At 43.5% G+C, this 27,149-nt stretch overlaps 1 protein-coding gene across 2 annotated transcripts in view; it reads right to left on the bottom strand.

Annotated features, from left to right (window-relative positions):
• Positions 1 to 27,149, bottom strand: part of LOC137571380 (ephrin type-A receptor 3-like) — a 356,736-nt gene that overhangs the window by 140,170 nt on the left and 189,417 nt on the right. For both annotated transcript variants that reach the window (XM_068280382.1, XM_068280383.1), the window contains one exon: positions 4,754 to 4,821. In XM_068280382.1, the coding sequence (XP_068136483.1) occupies positions 4,754 to 4,821 (68 nt within the window). The remainder of the gene's footprint in view (positions 1 to 4,753; positions 4,822 to 27,149) is intronic.

Raw genomic sequence — 27,149 nt, forward strand, 5'->3', positions numbered from 1 at the left:
AGCTAGCCTGTTTTTTGGTAGGCCACAGAGCAGGGTGTTGCAGTAGTCTAGGCGGGAGATGATTAAGGCATGAACAAGCATTATACAAGGCATAATAAAGCCAACGATGTGCCCCTGTGGAGAATAAATGAAGCGGGCTCCATGTGAGTGGGCGTGGTCACAACAGATCATGGTTGGATCCAGACAATGGCGATAAGATTAAAGTATATGAACCTAGGTCACATTCTGTAGGCACTGTATTAATGTATGTTCAATATTAGGAAAAGAATGCAGGAGCAACTCACCACTTTAAAGCTTTAAAACTTCAAATACCTTTAATTCCTTGATAAAGCCCACATTGCAGGGTGAAACAATCGTCGACCAAGCCTCCACACCATCCTAACTGCTTCCTTGTCTGATAAGTATACAAGTCTATCTCTTTATGCTGCAATACACTTTTTAAAGAAGATGTGAATTAAAAGCATTTGAAGTTTTAAAGCTTTACGGTGGCGAGTTGCTCCTGGATTCTTTTTCTAATATTGAACATATGAATTGTGCTATTTTCTGTCCAGATGTTGCACCGCAGTCAGTGGCTTCAATTTTTTAATGGGTAAAGGGAAATACACCACTATCCACCTGAAGTATGGTGAAAGAATGTTAAACACCACCACAATTAAGTAAAGACACTATAAACAGTGGGATGTGCAATTAACCACTACATTCTTCTGATCCTATGGAGCATAGTGGTTAAAGAGGCACTTAAGTCTCGAAAAACAAAATGAGTTTTACTCACCTGGGGCTTCCCTCAGCCCCCTGCAGCCGATCGGTGCCCTCGCCGTGTCTCGCTGCTCCTCCCGTCCCCGCCGGCAACCACTTCCAGTTTCGCCGTCAGGACCCGACAGGCATGGGAACGTGAGTGATTCTCCGCATTCCCAGCCAAAATATCGCCCCCTATGCTGCTATTGCGGCCACCTGGCCGCCTAGGGGCGATATTTTGGCTGGGAACGCGGAGAATCACTCGCGTTCCCATGCCTGTCGGGTCCCGGCGGCGAAATCAGAAGTGGTCGCCGGCGGGGACAGGAGCATCAGCGAGACACGGTGAGGGCACTGATCGGCTGCAGGGGGCTGAGGGAAGCCCAGGTGAGTAAAACTCATTTTTTTTCCGAGACTTAACCACCCTGGCGTTCTGATTAAATCGCCAGGGTGGCTGCGGGAGGGTTTTTTTAAATTAAAAAAAAACTATTCCATGCAGCCAACTGAAAGTTGGCTGCATGAAAGCCCACTAGAGGGCGCTCCGGAGGCGTTCTTCCGATCGCCTCCGGCGGCCAGAAGTAACACGGAAGGCCGCAGTAAGCGGCCTTCTGTGTTTCGCTTACCTCGTCGCCATGGCGACGAGCGGAGTGACGTCATGGACGTCAGCCGACGTCCTGACGTCAGCCGCCTCCGATCCAGCCCTTAGCGCTGGCCGGAACTGTTTGTTCCGGCTACGCTGGGCTCGGGCGGCTGGGGGGACCCTCTTTCGCCGCTGCACGCGGCGGATCGCCGCGCTGCAGCGGCGATCAGGCAGCACACGCAGCTGGCAAAGTGCCGGCTGCGTGTGCTGCTTTTTATTTCATTGAAATCGGCCCAGCAGGGCCTGAGCGGCAGCCTCTGGCGGTGTTGGACGAGCTGAGCTCGTCCAGACCGCTCAGCAGGTTAAAGGATACCCGAACTGAAATGTGGCATAATGAGATAGACATGTGTATGTACAGTGCCTAGCACACAAATAACTATGCTGTGTTCCTTTTTGTCTTTCTCTGCCTGAAATAGTTAAATATAAGGTATGCAAGTGGCTGACTCAGTCCTGACTCAGACAGGAAGTGACTACAGTGTGACCCTCACTGATAAGAAATTCCAACTATAAAACACTTTCCTAGCAGAAAATGGCTTCTGAGAGCAAGAAAGAGGTAAAAAAGGGGAATTTCTTATCAGTGAGGGTCACACTGCATTCACTTTCTGTCTGAGTCAGGACTGAGTCAGCCACTTACATACCTGATATTTAACTCTTTCAGGCAGAGAAAGAAAAAAAGGAACACAGCATAGTTATTTGTGTGCTAGGCACTGTACATACACACGTCTATCTCATTATGCCAAATCTCAGTTCGGGTATCGTTTAAGGTTCACTTTAAGTAGCTAGCAGTGACCTCTGGCCTTGCAGCACTAGAGTTGTTGTATGTTCTCTCTGTGATAGTGTGGATATTCTTTAGTTTTCCCCTAAAAAAACTGGGATAGGGACATTAGACATATCATGTCATTGACTGTCCCTTACAGGGGGTCACATTGTGACCCCCTGTAAGGGACAGTCAATGACATGATATGGTCAAGCTAATCTCAAAATTAAAGCTAAACTCAAGCTAAAATCAAAATTGAAGTAGGCAAATTCTAATAGTAATTAACGTGGTTATTAATTATAACGTGGTTATAAACAGAGCAAAGAAGCAAAGTGGTGAACAAAACACTTGTTTTAGGGGCCAAAAACACTTGAAACTGTAGTTCAACTTACTTTCTTACCCTGCATCTGGTGGGCGGGCCAGTCAGGTGTGATCATGTGACACGCAAAACAATGACCAATTAATGCCTGTCTACATTTCACAGAATCCCAGCAGCCAGCACTATAGTAGAAACTGCTTGTTTACATGTGGAGATGGGATTTTGCAGTTTACATTAAAAAGTAAAAGACCTTATAGACAGCAAGCAGATCTACATAAGGAATTTTTTTGCTTTAGAAAGTTAATTTCCAAAGGTAATGCTTATAATTTCCACTAATCAATATGATTGCTTTTCAAAAATTGCTTTGTTCATTTTAAGGTTAAGTAGGACATTCAATATAGACCTTAAATAAGACCTGTAATTAAAGAATTGAATTTCATTTCAATCAGTAGCCAATACCCCCTTTCCCACAAGAAATGTGTATCTTTTCTCAATTATGTCATGGGGGGGTCTGTATGGTGGATATTGTGGTGAAACCCCTCCCACAGTTTATTTTATGTGAACCCCATTGCATTGTGAGAAATTCCAACTGCCAAGCAACCAGTATCTCCCTCTATGCATGTGTATATCTATAACAAAAACAACCTTTTAGCCTAACGCAATGTTAGTGGGGGTGGTTATAAATAACGGCAGTTGGTGCTGTCTAGTTTTTTCCATGTCTACCAGTAGTAAAGATGATTACGTGCTACCTTATTGTGGATCAAACAACATGAACAAATTACATGGTGCATATCAATGATTTCTTGATCCTTAATCGATTTTTTAACTTCTCACTTTGCAATGTATTGATTTTTTTCCCCCTTTTTGCAAAAGTTCCTCTTTAAAGTAACATAAAAAATGCATCAGTGCTATTTAAATCGATAATGTTAAAATATTTATTTTATGGTTGGTTTCTCTTTGGTGCAATATTATGAAATAAAAAGGAGAATATTCTATAGTAGACCCCAAGCCTCACAGAATAACACCTGACATAGGATGTGGATAAAACAAATGTGTTCTCATAGTAGCAATGTATCCGAGGGGGCATAAATCTTTGTGATGTAGTTCTCAAACATGCAATATATTAAACTGCAACTACTAGTTATGGTTTAACAATTGTATTTCAAAAAAGCAATTTTCCCCAGAGATTTATTTTCGACATGAAGCTTCTAGGGGCAAACCATCATGTCCTGGTAGACATATCGCAAGAAGAGAGTGGTATATTATGTCCATTTGTATGCAGGAGCTAAATGTGTCACAGTAGGTCAAATGTGAGGTTAGCAGGGGGCGGGGGGCTGCACCGGAGCACGGCTTTGGATATGGAGACCACTGGGGCATCCAGTTACTTGACAACAAGATATATGACAAGCAAGACTTGCACACAGTCCACACAGAATATATCAGAAAGAAACTCCAGCACTCCTGACTCTTTGACCTTGTAGTTTAATGTCATTCACAGTTACTATACAACATCAAGTTTCAATGGATACAGTGACATTTCTACCCAGAGAGCTGGTTCCATCGATGTTATAAACATCCATATAGTACAACCGTCATTGAAGTTTGACAAATAAAACATACAGAGAAGCTATATACATTCACGTTCCCTCGTATCCAGATAAACGCCACTTCTAGTGTAACCGTGACAACAAGATTACAAAAATAAAAAAAGTCATAACAGTTACATTTAGCCCTGTGCAAGTTATTAGTCATACAAACAGAAAAATACAGGCAAATGTTACAGAAAAATCATTGTGGAGGACTTTCCATAAACTACGGATACAAACAGTTAGTATACATAACGATGGAACACATACAAAGTCATGCCTGCTGTACACCACAATATAGTATCTACAATTCTACATGTTGTATTAAAAAGTTACAGATGTTTTTTTTTTACAAGTTCGTTGAACTTTTTTTTCACTAAAGTTCACAGCACCAGCTATATAAATGGTAAAAAGAGAGAAAAGAAAAAATATAGCTACCATGTGTTTTTTTTTTAATCTCAACATTCTACGGCTCAGGTGGCAAAATGGCAACACCAATCAATGTATTGGTAAGTCCAGAATGGAAAAAAAGGCCTAAACTGTCATAAAACCTAAAAACTCTCCCAATATGGAAAGCCTATAAAAAAAGAAGAGCATTTTGGCCACAAGTCTTTATAGTTCTTGAATGCAATTCACATTTTGTACGTAGGAAAATCCCAGCCATGGGGCTCAGTCATTCTATAGTGACCAAGTGGAGTCATGGAATAGCCAGTTCTTACCTCTTCCATGCTGGAAATGCATTTTGTCTTCATCCGGATCTTGTTTTGCTTTAATGTATCCACAATGTCTGCAAAACAAAGACACCTGCCTTTAGGAATAAGCTGAAGGACCTCAAATGACTTTCCAAAACCACGGGATACAAATTGGAAATATAGATAATGAAGACAGCAGGGATTGGTCAATAATCAGCACTAAACATCAAAGCACAATAATCAAAGGACAGCAGATGCTGAAGACTGAAGACTGTTGGAAATGTAGGTGTAAGGTGACAGAACCTGGCATAGCTCTGTTGTGATTTTGATTCAAAACCATTGTGGCTACATGTACAATGCCGCTGTACCAATACAGCCAATAAGGTATACAATGCAGTGAGTAATAGTTGCGTACAACACACAGGCCTCAGAGGCAAAGCAGGTGATTTGGGTGGCAGGATTGGCAGGCGTCTAATTGACGCCAATGAAAAGTATCAGTAATAAGGCACACCGGCAGTAAGTTGGGTGACCATTGTGGGAGTAGTAGCCGATTGACAATTGGATACTATACAGGTTTATAATAGAGTAGCCGATTAGGTATTAGAAGCGAGGTTTGTTTTAGGCATTAGGTGTGTGTGGGGGGTAGTTTTAGGCACAAGGAAGGGGTTAGTTTTAGGCATTGGTTCCTTTTAGGCCCCGGAGGGGGGGGGGGGGGGATTGATTTTAGGCATTAGGTTTGTGTGTGGGAAAAAGGGGGGTTAATTTTAGGCACTAGTATGGGAGATTTGTGTTTTAGGCATTAGGTGTGTGTGTGTGTGTGTGTGTGGGGGGGGGGGGGGTGAGTTTAGGCACACGGAGGGGGAATTCATTTTAGGCATTAGGTGTTTGGGGGTTAGTTTTAGGCATTAGGTTGGGGGTTCATTTTAGGTACTAGGAGGGGGGATAACTTTAGGCATTAGGTGGGGGGTTCGTTATAGGCACAAGAAGGGGGGATTAGTTTCAGGCATTAGCTGGATGAGGTAGGTTTTAGGCTTTAGGGGGAGGGCTCAAGTGAGAATGGGCACCGGGTGTGTCTTTAGTAAACTATTGGTAAATTTAAAATTACTAATATTTTTACTATCAGCTACTCCTGTACGTCCAACTCATGCACCTACTCCTCAGGGCAAGCAAAGACAAAAAACAGTTTTTAGACCCTATGCACCTAGTACCTACCTAATTGCACACCTCATTGGCTGTACCAATACAGTCTGTATTCACTGAAAAAGTCCTTTAAAGAACAACTGTATCAAGAGGACTACGGAGGCTGCCATATTTATTTCCTTTTAAACAATACCAGTTTCCTGGCAGCACTGCTTATCTATTTGGCAGCAGTAGTGTCTGGATAACACCAGAAACAAGCATACAGCTAATATTGACAGATTTGACAATAATGTCAGAAACATCTGATCTGCTGCATGCTAATTCAGGGTCTATGGCTAAAAGTATTAGAGGCAGAGGATCAGCAGGACAGCCAAGCAATCGGTATTGCTTAAAATGAAATAAATATGGCAGCCTCCAAATCCCTCTTGTGACAGTTGTCCTTTAATCATAAAACTCCACAATTTTGCAGCGCCTTTCTCTGGATTCAACCAGCTTTATCAGGCAATAAAGCAGGAGCAACTGTAAATTGATCTCTGCAGGTAAAAGTGCCTCCGTCACGTCAAGGACATATCACCTCCACTAGCCACCTAGCAGGCTGAAGCATTGCCTACTATAAGCTGGAGCAGAGATGGAGCCAAGCCTCTTTTGGTTACATGGCTTTTTTTGGTGAGATTTGGCGGAAGCTGATATCAGCCAAGCCCCTGTACACTCACAGGTTGGAGCCCAGCATCCATAGTTAGTAAGGCACAACACCTTTTACAGATGGGCCTGATGACCTTGCAGGTTCATATACTGTGTCTGTGGGGCAGATGGATGAAGTCTGCAATATGGCAGGAACCCCAATGGGGGCAAGAGCTGCGGAGTTGTCTTTTAAGAAAAAGACAGCAGAAATCAATGAAATAATGCATGGCCAAGCATGGTTTGGGTCTATTAATATCATATGCACTGTAGTTAAATTGTAGCCATTCAACCCATAATAAATGAATTTGCACGCCAAGTTGTTGCCATTACTTTAGTAGCCCTGTTTTTCAAGCAGTGTAATTTTCATTTGTGAAATGTATGGTAAAAATGTTCCTCCCAGCTGCCACTGTATTGGACTGTCCATTGTCAATAAAGTTAAGTTATTCTTGCGAGATCTTGCTCCATGGAAAAAATTCCAATGCCCTTATTAATACCATAGTGGGTACTGTACAGGCAACACTGTGGTGTGGTGGTTAGCACTCTAGCCTTGCAGTGCTGGGTCTCTGGTCTCCCATGTCTGTGTGGTTTTCCTCTGAGCACTCTGGTTTCCTCTCAAGTCCCAAAAACATTTAGACAAATTAATTGGTTTCCCCCTAAAATTGGCCCTAGACTACAATACATACATTACATGATACATACATAGACATATGACTACGGTAGGGATTATATTGAGAGCCCCTCTGAAGGACAGTTAAGAGACAAGACAATATACTCTGTACAGCGCTGTGGAAGATGTTGGCGCTATATAAATACTAATTAATAATTGCTAATCCCTGCATTTGTTGATGAGTATGATTTGTGGAGAGCCCATCACCAAATGATTGCCTAAGCAACGCAATCTCATGGAGGCAGCAGCCAGCTCCTTGATATATTATTTCATTACTTTTTTTTTCTTACACAGGCCGGAAAGGACAGACAAATAATAAATTTACATTTTTATTACTGGGTTAGAATACCGGTGTTTCTGATGTACGAAGTGAATTACGTTATGTGACCACAGTTCTGCAGCCATGGTGGCGGCGCTATTAAAATAACCCACTAGCACATCATTTCAATCTGAACCTGAATACATGTCATGATGAGTAATCTGTAATAAAACAAAATCATCTCAAGTCAAGGTCACTGGACAGCTGTGTCATAAGTTTTTACCAGTCCTCCAAATTGTACATTAAAGTGGTATAAAACTCTGACATAACATTCAATAAAAATGTGTTTTCCTGCTTTTTATTACCCTTTCAGTTACCATATTTGCTTTTTGTGAACAAGTAAGGTTGTCTGGTTACAAATTACAAGTTCCCAAAGTACGATTTATCTGCTCTGAAAACTGCCATTGCATTTTATTCATAGATTTTAATATATAAATACAGCAGCTATCTAGTGATAACTTTTCATATGTCTCTGCTTGTCAGCTCAATACATGTTCCATTTCAGTTCCGTGGCTGGCTGTAACTAATTGTAGCAACAGAGGAATGTAAACAAAAGATCATGTTATCACCTCTTCGGATGCAGATTATACTGCAGGGAGCTTTCAATTGAAGAACAAAGTGCTGTGGCGTATAACTGTTTGAATGCTGTTCTGCTACATTTTTTGGTGGTAGTAGGTTTAAGGTTGTAAATAATCTGTTAGAACAAAGATAAAATGCTAACTTTCAGACCACTTTAAGAAACCTGAACTATGAGTCACCCTCAAATAGTGTTTAATAGGCCGAGGCCAAAATATGATCCCATCAATAACATGTTAATGTTTAACAATGCATCTACAAACTATCCCGATACCTCCCAGTAGCTCTATTAAAACCAGTAGCGTGTTAAAACACAGAGTGGCTTTAAAGTGTTCAGATGGTGAGCTCTGATAGAGTGTCATGGTTGTCCCCAGATGCCACTAACGGCTGTGACACATGCAATAATACATGGCCTACGATTTTACACCGCGTGATCGGATTACTTCTAAATGGATGTTCCATAGCTGATAAGGTGATTGCCATAAAATAAGAAGCCTGTTTCCCAGTGGGAATAGTGTTAACATGCTGGATTTACGCAGTGGTAAATCTTGACTGGGCACCTCTGTGCGTTATGTCAATAGCTGCAGAAATCTGCTGTCTCTGCATATTGTGCCGGCTAATTGTTTCTGAAACATACACCTCTTAAGATCACCACTATTTCATAGGACATAAGTGTGGAGCATTTGAGAACATGTGAATAATTTATGAAGGCTGTGATATCACCAGTCACAGCATCAGGGGGGGGGGGTGAATATGGGGCTATTCTCACAGTAAGGAACCATAGACTTCTTATATCAAGCAGCTTTACCTTTTATCTAGATTTTGTTTTCTATTGCTGCTAGGATATATTGTTTATGGAGCATTTAGGGGAAGAAGCATTGAAGGGCCTGCAGGGTAAAGCCAAGCTTTCAGCAGAGATAAAAGGGCAGTAGGCCCGGTAGAAATATCATATCCCTTTGAAGTGGGCCCAAACTCTTGCACAGCTTACAATGAATTTTTTCTTATTCCTTGAAGGAACTGCAGGGTAAAGCCAAGCTTTCAGAACAGAAAAGTGGGCAGTAGGCACTGTAGAAATATCATAACCCTTTAACCACTTAAGGACTGCGGTCTTAAACCCCCCTGGTGACCAGGCCATTTTTTACAAAATAGGCCACTGCAGCTTTAAGGGCTTGCTGCAGGGTCGTACAACTCAGCACACAAGTAATCCCCCCCTCATTTTCTGACCACCATCAGAGCTCTCTTTTATCGCTCCCCAAGTGTTTATTTTTTAATAAATATTTAATAGTTGTTTTCAAATAAATAAAGTATTTTTTTCATTATTTTCTTCCCCAGTCCTCCCTCCCCCCGCCAGCCAATCAGCGCAATCTGCTGTCATAGGCTTCAGCCTATGACAGCGGATTGCTTACCTGCTGATCAGGGGGACAGCCATGTCACACGGCTGTCCCCAGTGCAGCGCTGCCTTAGATTGCAGAGCTGTACCATGTAAATAGATTCGCCGTCTAACAGTCTCCTTGTGGCAACTGCCGCTGGAAGGCTGATGACGGAGCGCAGCTCCCTCATTCAAGTGGAGATGGACGCGCATCGGCACATGTGATCCCATGCAATCTTCGCCCCTAGGACTTCACTCCAATTGGCGTGGAGTGGTCCTGGGGCTGCTGCTCCGCTCACGCCAATTAGCGTGGAGCGGACATTAACCCCCCTGGCGGTATAATTTTTTTTTTTCACTTTTTTTTTTTAGCATGTAGCTAGCCTAGCGCTAGCTACATGCTTTCCCCCCCCTCCCCGCGGCGTCCACCCGTCCCCTCCGATCGCCGCCGGCGCCGCTTGCCGCAGCATGTCTGGACGGGATTTCCTTGAGGGCTTCCCCCGTCGCCATGGCGACGAACGGAGTGACGTCATCGACGTCATGGACATCGTGACGTCACAGGGTGTCCCGATCCACCCCATAGCGCAGCCTGGCGGCGATTGGCCAGGCTGCGCAAGGGGTATGCGGGGGGGGGGGGGAGGGGGGCCTGTTTCCGCGGCGGGTAGCGGCGCATCGGCAGCGGCGATCAGACCAAACGTTTGATAAAAAAAACTATGTAAATCGGCCCAGCAGGGCCTGAGCGGCACCCTCCGGCGGCTTACCCCGTGTCACACACGGGGTTACCGTCAAGGAGGTTAAGCAGTTAGAGTGGGCCCAAACTCTTCCACAGCACACAATGAAAAGTTTTTATTCCACATATAGCTGCTGAAAAAAAAAATCACTTTTCTTTATTCTGTGTTTGTTTAGGGCAGATCAACTTGCCTGATTAGTTCCTATCAGCAACTGTGAATAGACTGCAGGAGAACTCTGCCTAGGCAGCTTTCCATATACAGTAGGAATTGAGGCTTAACCCGTTTCAGTGCCTTCTGCAGAAGTGAAACCCCCTTACAGCTCTGGGTCCCCTGCAGTCGGAGGGCTGCTTCCCTATTGTTACGCCACTGTCTTCCCCAACAATTTGATAAATAATCCTAGATACTGGGGACCAGTATTTCAGCATATTTTTTTACTGTAGTTCTGTACAATAAGACATGTTTTTTTTCCTTGTTTGTGCTGATATGAGCCAATTTCACAGTGAAGTTAGACTTGAGTAAATGTAATACAGGCTTGTGCCTGGTAATGGATGCAAGATTATGCAGTGACCCATTACTTTGGACAACAAACCCTCATTATTCATGTTTACAGATATGTCATGGTAATTGGTCTGAACTGGTTCTCTTAGCTTGTATCATCATATTATTAAGCACAGTAACAGGATTAAGAATCTGTGGACAAAGCCATGTACCGTGTAGCTGAACAGCTCATAAAATGTGTAATGCAAAAAAATAAAATATACACATTTCCTTCTCTTACAAGAATTTTCTAAAATATAAAAACTGCTTTAAATATTTTATATTTGGATTATGTTCCTTTAGGCTACTTGCACACCAAGACGTTGCGTTAGGTGCCACGTTAAGGTCGCATAACGTGTACCTAACACAACGCATGGTGCTGCAAGATAGGACGGTAGAGTGAGCCGCGTTAGGCGGCTCTATCCCTATAAGGTCTCCCAGAGTGGCGCTGATTGGCCGGCGGGACCACGTGATGCGGAGCGAGACACTCCGCATCACGTGGTCCCGCCGGCCAATCAGCTGCCGCCAGTGCAGTGAATATTAAGTAGCCATGTGCGCGGCTACTGTAGCTGGCTCTCCCCGTCTCCTCTCTGCCCCCCACTGAGCATGTGCAAACAGTCTAACGCGGCTATAGCCGCTCTAACGCCGTAGCATGCTGCACTTTCGGGAGAACGTGCAGCGTTACATGTAACGCAACGTGGGCTGTGTGAACAGCCCACTTGTGTTACATTGCTGTGCGTTGGGGGAGCGTTACAGGCGCACTAACGTGCGCCTGTAACGTTCCTGTGTGTAAGCACCCTTAAGGTGCGTGGTCAATTATTCCATATAAGTGCTGTATAGGACTGGTCATAAATCTGTTGGGTATCTATATATCAAGAATGGAATTAAGGTGCTCATACACTCATTGATTTTCTCATTCGATTTCTTGCAGATTCAATTCATCTGCTCGGAAACAAAATTTCAGACTGGTGATTTTTGATCGATTCTGACTAAAAATCAGTCATACGTATCGATCAGACAGGATAAAAAATGTTAAACAATTGGGCAGGGCAAGAGTGAGGGACTATAGCTTTGCACTGCATGGAACAGTGCAACTCTAAAGCCTGTACACACCATACAATTTCTCTTCAGATAGATGGGTCGAATAGATGATTTCCAACAGGTCCGATCTGATTTCTGATCGTTTTTCTGATCGATTTTCTGATCACTTCTATACAAAATCAATCAGAAAAACAATCGGAAATCAGATTGGAACTGTTGGAAATTATCTATTCAACCCATCCGTCTGAAGAGAAATTGCACGGTGTGTACAAGGTGTTAAGTTCGGTCGATGTTCAATAGATTCTCTGCTGGAACCTATTGGAAATTCATGTACAGTGTATTGTTGGAAACAATTCCTTCTGAATCGATTATTTTCAGAAAGGAATATATTGTTTTGGAACATTGGGTGGAAATCTGCAAGTGTGTGGACGGCTTTACACAAGGAAACCCACAGCAGATTCCTTATTGGCATGCTTGCTTCATGAGATTTTTTTTTTTTTATGCAAAACTGACCTAAACAGATGAAGTAAAATGAACAATTTAATCTACAGTCTAAAGCTGGCCATACACTAATAAATTACTACATAATCGATTCACAAAAATCTCATACATATTGATCAGACAGGATGAAAAATGTAAAACAATTGGTCAAGAGCGATGGCCTATAGCTTCGCACTGCATGGGACAGTGCAACTCTGCAGTTCAATCGATGTTCAATACATTCCCTGTTGGAAACTTGAAGTAAAATGAACAATTGTATCTACAGTCTAAAGCTGGCCATACACTTATAGCTTTTCACCTAATGTTCCAAAATGATTCCTTTATGAAAAAAATAAATTTAGAAGGAATTGATTCCTACTATATACTGCACGTCAATTTCCAATAGATTCTAGGAGGGAATCTATCGAAAATCGATCGAACTGCAGAGTTGCAGAGTTCAATGGCCTCAATTCACTAAGATCATGCTAGAGATAATAAGGCAAGAGAAAACTTACCTCCACACGTGAGAGAGTTATCTTACCTCTTCATTCCTTTAGTTACCTCTCCTGTAGTTAATTTACCTCCTCTGTAGTTAATTTACCTCCTCTGTAGTTATTTTCACATGCAGCTAATTAACAGCTTGTCTTTAACTCTGGAGTTATTTTAAGGATTGGAGAGTTAATTTAAAGACAGAAGAGTTAACTTTAGGCTTGCCTGAGGTAAAATGTTTCCTGAATACTACATGCCTTATCACCATGGTAACAACTCTAGAAGAGTTATTAAAGACAGGAGATAAGTTTAGTGAATTGAGGCCAATGTAGTGCAAAGCTATAGGCCACACTTTTTTATGACCCTTGTTAGATTGGCCCCAAGGCTGTGAAGGGCAACAAGGGGAGGCAAGGGAAGGGGTGTGAAGACTCGGGGGTCCATCAAAGTTTCCTCTGGGGGCCCCATGAATTGTAGTTATGCCACTGAACATGTTTATCACATTATTTCACGTCACTTCAGGTACAGATTAAACCATATCAGCAGTCTATGGCACAAACACTGGCCTTGACCCTTCTTATTTCCCATTCTACAACAGCTGGCTATGGTGCAAAATGTACACAGAAATAAGGTTTCCCACTACGGTGCCCGTACCATTTTTGGGGTGTTTTTGCTATAATGGAAGGTATAGGAAAAGCGCAAAACTCTCACAAAATCGCTCTGTGCAGCCATTGCGTTCATGTTTTTAAGAATAAATACATTGTATTTATTGTTTTCCGGGTCAAAGAGTTCACTTCCTGACTTGCGTCAGGGAGTGAATGAAAAAACGCTCTGGAAAAAGCGCTTAGAAAAGCGCTTTTAACAAAAACTCAGCGCGCAGTGGAGCGCCGGGAGGCTCTAAAAAAACGCACAAAAATCACATCACTCCAGTGAGAACACTCACATAGGATAACATTAGCAAGAGCTTTTAAAATCACAAAGAGCTTAGAAAGGCTCTTGTAGTGTGAACGGGCCCTAAGTCCACAAATGCCAGCCTAAACCGGTGGCTTTTCAGTCTAGATTTGAATAGCTCTAGGGATGGGAGTAGCTTTACGGGGTGTGGTAGGGTATTCCAAAGGGTAAGGGCAGTATGACAGAAAGCTCTGGCTCCAAAGATTTTGAGGTACACTTTGGGAGTGACCACGTTTACGGATCTTGCTGGTCTGAGGTCCTGAGAGGTGTGGTGCAGTTTCAGCAAGTCCTTCATGTATCCGTGACCCAAATTTTTGTGGGGATTTGAATGTCAACAGTCCAATCTTGAAGAGTACTGTATTCTCCATTTTACAGGTAGGCGCTGCAGTGTTAAGAATCCGTGTAATGTGACAGTGGCAGGGCTGGTTTGTTGGCAATCTGTCTGCAGCATTCTGTACTAATTACATGCGGTGCAGGTCCTTGTTTGGGAGGCCTGCATAGAGGGCATTGCAGTAGTCCAGCAATTATGTGATGAAGGCGTGAACTAGGGTTGGAAGATCCTCTGGGGGAATGACATATTTAATTTTTGCAGTGTATCTCAGATGAGAGTAGGAACATTTTACTACAGTCAAGATTTGGTTTCTGAAGCTCAATTTCCAATCTATTAGCACACCAAGGCTGCGCACAAGGACAGAGCTGTGTATGTCTGAATTCCCAATCCTGATTGATGTTGATTTAGAATAGAGCTGTTTTGATGCCAGGCGCCGGCCTTGGACAACAAGGACCTCAGTTTTGTCAGCATTCAGTTTCAACCAGTTATCATTCATCCACTCTTGTAACTCAGCTAAGCAAGGATTATTTTTGGAGTAGGATCTGCTCCACCAGGTTTGAAGGAAAAGTCTAACTGTGTGTCATCAGCATAGCAGTGGTATGTCAGGCCATGTTGTTGGATAATTGTACCAAGTGGTAGCATGTAGATAGCAAATAGCAGAGTGGATAGGATTAAGCCTTGTTGCACTCCAAATTTAAGAGGTACAGGGTTGGACATGACACCCCCAAAAAAACACCCAATATACAACTTAGCTTCACCAGGAGGAGGGATGTTGGGAAAATCAAATAATTACCACACTTTATTGACTAAAAAAAGCTGTGATTTACAAATACCAAACTCCTCCTGGGTTGAGCTGCATATTACTCACACTTTTTCCATCATGCTCATTTGCTCATAATCCATGGACTTTCCGCACACTGTGCAAGAGTATTCTAAGTCAAAGAAGGCTTTGTGCTTGCCCTTGTGCTGTGTAATTCTTCCCCTAGAGACTAGGACAACTTGCTACCAATGCCGTCCAAAGATCTGGGAAAGTACACAGCCTGCAGCTTTTACTCTTCATCTTTCTTCAGTGTTACAAAGAAAATTAGCTCTCTGTGATTGAAGTATTCTTTATTGAAAAAGGGAGCCAAAAAAATGTCCTGGCATTGAGTTGAACACCGTCAGGATATCAAAAACATCACATGGAAGTGCTCTGGTGAAAGGAACCTGACAACTAATTAATATTACCTATACTTTATCCTTTGAGTGATATATGCAATGTAAAGGGCTGAAAAAGTATACATTTATATTCGAGTCCTAGTTATCCAGAACTCAACTAACCAGCAGCACAAATTTCCGGCAGCACTCACGATGTGGAAGGCCAACTTCTTAGGCTATTTATGGGCTCCGCTTTGGTTGGCTCCCCCAAAGTTAAAGCTAATGGGAACCTGTGAAATACAAATCAAACAGATACTTATCTGAGGAGAGGGAAGGCTCTGGGTCTTATAGAACTTCCCTGCTCCTCTCATAGTCCCCTGTTAGAATCCCCCGCTGAAGAATGCTTTGGAAGTCTTTGAGAGCCTAGTGCTCCCGCGGATAAGTGGCTCTGTGTTGCCCCTGTGTGAGCGCGTGAGAGAGCATGTTTGCGCAGGTGCAGTATGCAGCTTTTCAGAGCACTTGGGCTCCCTAAGCCTTTCCAAAACCTCCTTTAGTGGCATAGAGCAGAATTTGACCAATTGGTTGAATACTGCTACCAGGGTTGCCAGAGCTGGAATGTGGGGACCATGAGAGGAGCAAGAAGACTCTATAGGACCCAGAGCCTTCCTTCTCATTAGGTAAGTATCTGTTTGGTTTTTTTTGTATGTTTTTTACAGTTTCCCATTAACTTTAATATACTTTTTAAATTACTGTCTTTTTTAACATTTAATACAAAGTTCATGGTGTGTGTGTGTGTGTGTGTGTGTGTGTGTGTGTGTGTGTGTGTGTGTGTGTGTGTGGTGTGTGTGTGTGTGTGTGTGTGTGTGTGTGTGGTGTGTGTGTGTGGTGTGTGTGGTGTGTGTGTGTGGTGTGTGTGTGTGGTGTGTGTGTGTGGTGTGTGTGTGTGTGTGTGTGTGTGTGTGTGTGTGTGTGTGTGTGTGTGTGTGTGTGTGTGTGTGTGTGTGTGTGTGTGTGTGTGTGTGTGTGTGTGTGGGTACTTATCCGTTAGCCGGGCGCATCCTCTAGGTGGTGACAAAACTCCACCAGAGTTACATCTTTCCCTACTATCCATGTCGGCCTGGAGGGGGAATAGTAATTAGCGCCACCTGCCGGATGCGCCCGGCTAACGGATAAGTACCTGTGTGTGTGTGTGTGTGTGTGTGTGTGTGTATGTGTGCGTGCGTGCGTGCGTGCGTGCGTGTACCGTATATACAGTATATATATTAGGAAACAAACTTTGGAGTCTAGCGGCTCAAGTGTTCAGTGGTAATAAAAGATAAAGTGGCAGGAGCTCTGAGCGGTGGTGGCCTTCTGGTTATATCAGTGCTTCACATCCTGCAGGGGTCCATTTGAGGGTCCCACTGCTCACAATGATACTTATCTGACCATCTCTGCTGGAAGTAGGCAGTGAATGATTGCAATCACAAGTGTGTTCCTCCCTGCTGCTTCACTGCCCACAAGTCATATTCAAGATTCCCATAACAAGAAAAAAGCAAACAGAATAAGGGACTGATGGATAAGACATTTGACTCAACACATCCAGATGGTGTCTGAAATGCAATAAACCTTTATATGGTGTTACAGCTTTCCCACTGCATGGCCTAATTTTCACCTATTTTCTCAGCTCAACATTGTGAACAGGGATAAGAAAGAACGCCTTGGGCAGTCTTGCAAAAATTTACTTTAACTTTGAGTGGTAGCCAGAATTTTTGTCAAAGCTAATTTGCACATTCCAAAGTTCTATATGTTAGTTGTACAATACAGCTACTTAAATACAATGGGGTATAAGGAGAATAATGGGTGTAAAGTTGCATGCTTAACGAGTATAGTGTGATAGATTGTGCATGCATAATGCAAATCAATTCTGGCGATATTACAGCAAGGAAGGTGGCCATAATATTATAGGACAAGTAATTGGCAAGAGTGGACAGGGATGTAGTTGATATGGGAAGGTTCTGCAAGGAAAATCTAGAACAGGCCTTTTTAATCTTTTCACCCTGTAGGGACCCTTCAATTAATCTCTGGGAACCCATGTATTAGTGGAGTGGTTGTGGATTTTTTTGCAGGTGGCACAGTCTTTAAAAGAAGGTGTGGCTAACAACTTTATTAACTGTGCTTGTTGTAGCGCTGGTGGCTGCGGGAGATGAGGTGTTCTGTGTTAAAAACTCAAGCATGTCCTCACAATTTTGGGAAGTGATGGCACGTGCCTTCTTCTGAGCACTGTATTTTGGGACAGGTCTGCACGAAATCACAGCAACACCACCTCGCACAGACCTGCCGGTGCCTGGTGGCCTTCCTCTGGGTCTGCCCCTACCTCTTCCTCTACCTGGTTTGTCCATTTTGTCCATCTCGGGGGGATGCTAGGTATATGCAGTGAGGTGGGTTCCCTCAACACAACAGGTAGTTAGATGCAGTGAGGTGGGTTCACTGAACAGTAAAGGTACTTAGATGCAGTGAGGTGGGTTCACGGAACAGTAAAGGTACTTAGATGCAGTGAGGTGGGTTCACTCAACACAACAGGTAGTTAGATGCAGTGAGGTGGGTTCACTGAACAGTAAAGGTACTTAGATGCAGTGAGGTGGGTTCACTCAACACAAAAGGTAGTTAGATGCAGTGAGCTGGGTTCACTGAACAGTAAAGGTACTTAGATGCAGTGAGGTGGGTTCACTCAACACAACAGGTAGTTAGATGCAGTGAGGTGGGTTTACTGAACAGTTAAGGTACTTAGATGCAGTGAGGTGGGTTCACTGAACAGTAAAGGTACTTAGATGTAGTGAGGTGGATTCACTCAACACAACAGGTAGTTAGATGCAGTGAGGTGGGTTCACTGAACAGTAAAGGTACTTAGATGCAGTGAGGTGGGTTCACTGAACAGTAAAGGTACTTAGATGCAGTGAGGTGGGTTCACTCAACACAACAGGTAGTTAGATGCAGTGAGCTGGGTTCACTGAACAGTAAAGGTACTTAGATGCAGTGAGATGGGTTCACTCAACACAACATGTAGTTATATGCAGTGAGGTGGGTTCACTCAACACGACAGGTAGTTAGATGCAGTGAGGTGGGTTCACTCAACACAACAGGTAGTTAGATGCAGTGAGGTGGGTTCACTGAACAGTAAAGGTACTTAGATACAGTGAGGTGGGTTCACTCAACACAACAGGTAGTTAGATGCAGTGAGGTGGGTTCACTGAACAGTAAAGGTACTTAGATGCAGTGAGGGGGGTTCACTGAACAGTTAAGGTACTTAGATGCAGTGAGGTGGGTTCACTCAACACAACAGGTAGTTAGATGCAGTGAGCTGGGTTCACTGAACAGTAATGGTACTTAGATGCAGTGAGGTGGGTTCACTCAACACAACAGGTAGTTAGATGCAGTGAGGTGGGTTCACTCAACACAAAGCTAGGTATATGCAGTGATGAGGTGGGTTAAGTAAACACAACAGGTACTGGGTATATGCAGTACTGGGTAGTACAATGTGCAGCTCCCTGTCACAGACACAGGTAGTCACTGAATGTGCTGGGTTGCTGGCAGTGGCACACACACTATGAATTAGCAAGGCTGTGCATGCAACAATAGTGTCAGTTTGACACACAGAAAAAAAAAAAGTACAGGATGAGCTCTGAAAAGAGCTGTTGAGGGGTGCTATAAAAGTAATAATAATCAGCCAGGAGCAAGCTAAGCAGTCAAGAACCTAACTAATCTGTCCCTAGAAGAACAAGTCTGCAGCAGCTGTCCCTAGTCTGTCTCTAGCAGCCTAGCAGGCACACGAGTGAGGCTAATGGCCGCCGCAGCCTGCCTTATATAAGGGGGGTGGGGCTCCAGGGCTTAGTGTAGCCTGAATGGCTACAATGTGCCTGCTGACTGTGATGCAGAGGGTCAAAGTTGACCCTTATAGTGCATTATGGGGCAAATCGAACTTCCACAAAAGTTCGCCTGCTCCAGGCATATGCAAATCACCAAAGTTCCCCTGGAACCGTTTGCCGGCCAACCGTTCGGCCCATCTCTAGTCCAATGAATAAACAGCTGCCAAAGTCCAGTACTCCAGTATCGCTTCACTTCAGCGCTAATTCAAATGTTCCATCACTATCCACCAAAAATAATTGTAGACACGCTTACCAGATTATGATAGACCTTAATTAGAGGGTCTCTTTAAAGCATCTACGGACCAGCAACTGGCGTCTCACCTGCCGGTCTCCCTCTTAGTCCCAGGTGTCAACAGCCATTTCAGGATGATGGGTCAGCATTATTATTGCAATTGATATCGAAGAAATAAAACTATATCTAAGCGTATCTGCCACCAGCAATGAATTTATTGTAGCATAGATACAATTGTATTAAAAAACGACACACGTGTGGGCCTTTTTGACATGGTCCCCTAGCAGAAATACAACACATCAATGTCGAAGGACGCCGTCAAACCAATCGTCTGCCATACCCGACCAGTTTCACTGTGATAGTTTCCTCCTGAATTTTCTCCTAGGAGATAATTTTTTTAATCTTTTAGTTTAAAATATTTTTTTAGCACTTTGCGATTGAAAAAGTGCCAAAAATATTATTAAAATTATTCTGAGCATTTTCTTGCTTGTTGGGGGTTTAACTTACCTTAGCGGTATGCCCGACACTGTGTCGGGCATACCGCTCTCTGGCTTCACAAGTCCCACAAGAAACATTTTTCTGATCCAATGGCTGTAATACCTTTAGCTAGCACTAGGCTAGCTAGTCTATATGGCCAACACCCCCGATCACCGCCGATCCCCCGATCCAGCCAGTTTATATGTCATCCCCCCTGGCTCCAGCGATTGGCGCAGGCTTTCCGCACAGCTCCGTAACACTCATTAGGTTAAAAGGCATTTGACTGAAAATGTGTGAAAATATCACCTAGGAGAAATCTTGGGAGAAAAAGTGAATTTCATATGGGCAATAATATGAGAGCAGTTTCTCCAAAAATGGTAAATTGTGATTATGTTGGGAGATAGTCTGCCATGTGTACAAGTGTCTATAGATGTCATCTTCAGTGATCCACTGTGTTAGAAGATCTTTGGTGGATTGCTGTTGTATTTCCCTGCTAGGGCTTGAGGTGAACATTTCCTGCTTGTCATCCCTCAGCTTTATCCCAGGAATACATGGCTCAATTTTGAGCCATTAAGATGGCTCGATAGATAATTTACGACATGTCCGGTCTCCCGCCTGATCGTTTCGCAGCTCGATTACAGATAGCAGTGAATGGAAAAAAATAAGAAAAATGATCGGAAGATAAGAGAATTGACTGCGGAATCGAGTGGAGAAACGATTGGCAAAATCAAGCTGTGTATGCCCAGTAGAGATGGGATTATACAGACAGAATAGGGAAGGTACAGGGCAGCAGCTGGAGGTGATGAATTCAATAATGGGATTCAAAAGATAAAGGATAAATGTAGAGAGGAGAATGGGTAAGCCATTAAGAAGAGGTGAGTTTTAGAGCCGATTTAAACATAAAGAAATCATTGTGCATAGGATGAGAGAAAGAATTCCAGTCAGTGGGGTCTGCCCTAAAAAAGTCTTGCAGTTGTACATAAGATGAGGAGGACGTAGAACTTAAGGTCACAGGAGGAGTGGAGTGGGAGATCTGGGGTCTGTCTATGTATAAAGTCAGCAATATAAGCAGGAAAGCAGTTGTAAAGAGATGTAAATTGTATGTTATGCCTTTGTGCTCTCGTACGGAGCTGCTCCTCCCAGGAGCTCCAGCCTTCTGTCTACAAATTGATAACCTGCTTTGCTATTTTATCTCTTTGCCTGGATCCAAAAAATTCGGAATCTGTGTTATTCATCCAATTTTTGCTGTTTCTTCCCTATCGCCAAGGTCAGTAGTATTTCATTTTGCAGTGTATTTCTCATCACCTTGCTGTTCTGCTTGACTCTCTTCTTTCATAACACATTTAATAATTTATCTCTTATTTATGAGATACCAGCATGCCCCTATCTGGCGTATAAACAGCAAAGCAGCTACAAACAGCAAAGAGTAAATAGAAAGCCGTATCGCTAGCCCACATTCAGTATTTCCCGGAGTGTGAGCGTTACCAGCGAGCTTTGTGAGCCAGGCTTCCGTAATAGCTTTGCTTGGTAACATATGAAGATACTCAGCCTGTCTGGCATTCCAATCTTGGAGGTGCAGGCTGCCGTAGTGGCGCTGACAATGCTGTAGGTGTGAAGGGTGCCAGCTGAGGCGGCTGTATTAGCATACCCATCACCATATCTGCATGTTAAAGTATGTCTGCTGTCACAGCAGGACTGCTCACAGGTGTTAATCAGTTTTCTACACCCATTAATGACACTCATCTCTAGTGGGGCAACGATTTTTTCCGTGTTCCCTTGTTCAGCTAGATACTTTACATCCTCCAAACCTTAAGGCTGTGTTCCAACTTCAGCGGAAAACTGACATTTCTTTGTCTGATTTACCACATCGGAAAACCAACAGGGGACGGATCGTATTTTTAAAGAGGAACATTACCCAAGGTTGGAACTTTATCCCAATAAGTAGCTGATAGCCTAGCCATACCTCAAACATAATTGTTAAGTTTGCAGATGACACGACTGTCATTGGGCTTATATCAGACAATGAGGAAGCTGCATACAGAGAAGAAGATAGGAACCTGACTGCATGGTGCAACATTAACAAACTGTTATTAAATACAAAGAAGACCAAATAAATTATTCTGGACTTTAGGACCACCAAAAAGACCACTCACCTACCACTAATGATCAATGCAGAGGCTGTGGAGAGAGTTTCCAGCTGCAAATTTTTGGGAGTCACCGTTGCAGAGAACCTGTCCTGGGCTGACAATGCTTTAGCTCTAACTGGCAAAGCACAACAACGCCTCTACTTTCTGGGAAAACTAAGGAGCGCTAACCTCCCACAGAAGCTGCTGGTTAATTTCTACAGATGCACTATAGAAAGCGTTCTGACCAATTGCATGACGGCCTGGTACAACAGCTGCACGAAGGCTACTAGAGAAGCCCTGCAGCGAGTTGTTAAAACAGCAGAAGCCATTATTGGCACTGAACTACCATCACTGGAACTTTTGTATAATACTCGCAGCGTGAGAAGGGCCAAAAACATTATCAAGGACAACACTCACCCTGGAAATGCCTTGTTTGAGCTCCTTCCATCAGGTAAACATTTTAGATCAATCCGCACACACACACAAACAGACTGAAAGACAGCTTTTTCCCATCCGCCATAAATTTGATGAACTCTGAATCCTCTCTGAAATAATTAACACTGTGTACAAATTGTTAAAACATCTGTAATACCTGACATACTTGTATAATTTCTTCTCTTCCTTGTTACTATCACTATGTTCCCTATATGCACCGTGGGGTTGTCATGAAAAGTAATTTCGTTGTGTTACACAATGACAATAAAGTTAATTGAATTTAATTAAATTGATATCCCCTTTCCAGGGGCATACCAATAGGGGATGCATTGCAACCCCTGCACCCATGGGGGACCCGGGGTCCCTCTGGGGCCTGCTCAAAGACATTTTGGGGGGCAGGAGGGGTCGCAGCATGAGGGGAGAGCTTGGCCACACATCGGTGGGGGAGGGGGGGACAGTCCTCCCTCACCTCTCACTCACCTCAGGCTCTCCTCTCAGCGCTCCCCTACAACTTCAATCAGGGTCTGCAGAGCGGGAAGGAACACATACCTTCTTGCATTCCACCACCGGAGCTTCCTCTCTCTAAGTGTCTGACTCTACTTCCTGTTTAAACAGGAAGTAGCGTGAGGCACTTAGAGATCGGACCTCTGCGGTGGATGGAGGAGGTAGGGGGGGGGTGGTGTGCGTAGCGCGCAGCGGCGAAAAGTGGGGAGGACTGAGGAGCGCGCAGCAACGAAGACTGGGGGGGCTGCGGCAAGCGCAGCGGCAAAAAATGGGCGTGGTCATGACATTGTATGGGCGGAGCTAACGTAATGATGTAACAGCGAGGCATAAGACAAACGAGACTTTGCATCATGGGTGTGCAGAAACTGTGTGATGCTAATAGTATACCGTAACCACAAAGCAGCAATGACCATTAAATAATAAATGCAGTAACAGTTACCCCGGACACCAGAAAATAAACGCAATGGGCAACATGTCAGCACAAAATAAATGCAATGCTGGGCAACATGTCGGTATAAAATAAATGCAATGCGGGCAAACATGTCAGTACAAAATAAACGCAATGCGGGCAAACATGTCAGTACAAAATAAACGCAATGCGGGCAACATGTCAGTACAAAATAAACACAATGCGGGCAACATGTCAGTACAAAATAAACGCAATGCGGGAAAACATTTCACCAGAAAATAAACGCAATGCGGGCAAACATTTCACCAGAAAAGAAACGCAATGCGGGCAAACATGTCAGTACAAAATAAACGCAATGCGGCCAACATGTCAGTACAAAATAAACGCAATGCGGGCAAACATTTCACCAGAAAATTAGCGCAATGCGGGCAAACATTTCACCAGAAAATAAACGTAATGGGCAACATGTCAGCACAAAATAAATGCAATGCTGGGCAACATGTCCGTATAAAATAAATGCAATGCGGGCAAACATGTCAGTACAAAATAAACGCAATGCGGGCAACATGTCAGTACAAAATAAATGCAATGCGGGCAACATGTCAGTACAAAATAAACGCAATGCGGGCAACATGTCAGTACAAAATAAACGCAATGCGGGCAAACATTTCACCAGAAAATAAACGCAATGCGGGCAAACATTTCACCAGAAAAGAAACGCAATGCGGGCAAACATGTCAGTACAAAATAAACGCAATGCGGGCAAACATGTCAGTACAAAATAAACACAATGCGGCCAACATGTCAGTACAAAATAAACGCAATGCGGGCAAACATTTCACCAGAAAATTAGCGCAATGCGGGCAAACATTTCACCAGAAAAGAAACGCAATGCGGGCAAACATTTCACCAGAAAAGAAACGCAATGCGGGCAAACATTTCACCAGAAAAGAAACGCAATGCGGGCAAACATTTCACCAGAAAATTAACGCAATGCAAGCAAACATTTCACCAGAAAATAAACGCAATGCAGGCAAACATTTCACCAGAATAGAAACGCAATGCGGGCAAACATTTCACCAGAAAAGAAACGCAATGCGGGCAAACATTTCACCAGAAAAGAAACGCAATGCGGGCAAACATTTCACCTGAAAAAAAAAACACAATGCGGGCAACATGTCAGTACAAAATAAACGCAATGCGGGCAAACATTTCACCAGAAAATAAACGCAATGCGGGCAAACATTTCTCCAGAAAATAAACGCAATGCGGGCAAACATGTCAGTACAAAATAAATGCAATGCGGGCAAACATGTCAGTACAAAATAAAACGCAATGCGGCCAACATGTCAGTACAAAATGCCCGCAATGCGGGCAACCATTTCACCAGAAAATTAACGCAATGCGGGCAAACATTTCACCAGAAAATTAATGCAATGCGGGCAAACATTTCACCAGAAAATAAACGCAATGCGGGCAAACATTTAACCAGAAAAGAAATGCAATGCGGGCAAACATTTCACCAGAAAATTAACGCAATGCGGGCAAACATTTCACCAGAAAATTAACGCAATGCAAGCAAACATTTCGCCAGAAAATAAACGCAATGCGGGCAAACATTTCACCAGAAAAGAAACGCAATGCGGGCAAACATTTCACCAGAAAATAAACGCAATGCGGGCAAACATTTCACCTGGAAAAAAAACGCAATGCGGGCAAACATTTCACCTGGAAAAGAAATGCAATGCGGGCAAACATTTCACCTGAAAAAGAAACGCAATGCGGGCAAACATTTCACCTGGAAAAAAAAAACGCAATGCGGGCAAACATTTCACCTGGAAAAGAAAGCATTAACTCACCTGGCAGAAGTCTCCAGCCTCTGGCGCGCTGCTCCCGGGACCATCTTGCTGCTGATCTTCTCTCCCGCGCTGACAGGGCTACGGCAAGATGGCGCCCGAAGCCCTGTACTGGAGACACAAATAGTCTCCAGTACAGGGCTCCGGCAGCCATCTTGCCGTAGCCCTGCTCGCCTGCCGGTGTCGGAACACCGGAAGACAGTTAGGCTGGAGCGGGGCTGCGGGCAATGAACTGGCACGGCGTCTATAGACGCCGCTGCCAGTTCATGAGTATAGAGTGGCCAGAGTCCCGAGGTCGGGACGTCCCGCTGCTGAAAGCGGGACGTTTCCGGGGACCTCATGCAGCCTGGGATGCCAATCCGGGACGTCTGGTCACTCTACCTTAGTACCTTTAGCATTGTTGGGGGGTGTGGTTACAAATAATGGCAGTTGATGCTGTCCAGTTTTTTCCATATCTACCAGTAGTAAAGATGATGAACTGCAGGCTGATTGTGGATCAAACAATATGAACAAATTACATGACAGTTATCAGTCATTTCTTGATCTCTTGATGTTTTAATTTCTCTCTTTGCAATGTCTTTTATTTTCTCCTTTTTGCTACAGCTCCTCTGTACATAGGATCTGTTCACTCTTTTAAGTCTGGAACTAAGACAGTGCTTCCTCCTTGTACACCTGTGGCCTGTGGCTCAAAATTCCAGATGAAAGTCATTTGGGAATTTGAAGGTTATCGCCCCCTCCCTCCCCCCACACACATGCACACCTTACTCAGAGCTCTTCTGCCAGTATGTCATCCATGTGCTCTGCCTTTCATTGATTACATTGATTACAAATGAAGGTTATCGCCCCCTCCCTCCCCCCACACACATGCACACCTTACTCAGAGCTCTTCTGCCAGTATGTCATCCATGTGCTCTGCCTTTCATTGATTACATTGATTACATCTACTCAGTTCCTGCTGCTTGTCAATGGCCTCTGCTGCTGCTGCTGAAGGTTGTCAGATAGTTTGTCATATGAGGAGTAGCAGGAGACATCAGTGACATGTGGCAGGTGCAGAGATGATGACTGTCTTCCTGCAGATAATTATGCACTATGCGGAGTTTAAAAAAATCTCTTTATTGAGTAGAGGGAGCAGTAGAGTGTTGTACCGTGTTAGCCATGAGTAAAAGCAAGGAGTTTTGAATCAGGATGATACCATTTATTGGCTAAGAATGTTTCTCCTCTGTATGTCAGTGTATATAAGCTGTGTTTTTCAGTTTTGGTCAGGAACCAGTCCAACAAAGGCTTTTTATAAGCCGAAAGCTCACTGTTTATCCATCTCTAAGTTAGCCAATAAATGGTATCATCCTGATTCAACACTCTTTGAGTAGAGGGGATATTGCTGTTTATTAAATGACGGAGGTAGGAGGTGCCCTTGGGGTACTCAAGTATTGTTTTTTTTACCAATGCGGATTATATTAGTTATAAATACCACTAGTAAGGCATGTATATATAGACACAAAACAACAGAAGGTAAGGAAAGATCCTACTTTATAAAGTAGTAGCATTTCTTCTTTTTATGATATCCTGAGTGACTACTTTATAAGGTAGGATCTTTCCTTACCCTCTGGTGTTTTGTGTGTATATATACATGCCTTACTAGTAGTAGTGTTGGGCGAACATCTAGATGTTCGGGTTCGGGCCGAACAGGCCGAACATGGCCGCGATGTTCGGGTGTTCGACCCGAACTCCGAACATAATGGAAGTCAATGGGGACCCGAACTTTTGTGGTTTGTAAAGCCTCCTTACATGCTACATACCCCAAATTTACAGGGTATGTGCACCTTGGGAGTGGGTACAAGAGGAAAAAAAATTAGCAAAAAGAGCTTATAGTTTTTGAGAAAATCGATTTTAAAGTTTCAAAGGGAAAACTGTCTTTTAAATGCGGGAAATGTCTGTTTTCTTTGCACAGGTAACATGTTTTTTGTCGGCATGCAGTCATAAATGTAATACATATAAGAGGTTCCAGGAAAAGGGACCGGTAACGCTAACCCAGCAGCAGC

Source organism: Hyperolius riggenbachi, chromosome 4 (assembly GCF_040937935.1).
Source record: "Hyperolius riggenbachi isolate aHypRig1 chromosome 4, aHypRig1.pri, whole genome shotgun sequence".
Taxonomy (NCBI): Eukaryota; Metazoa; Chordata; class Amphibia; order Anura; family Hyperoliidae; genus Hyperolius; species Hyperolius riggenbachi.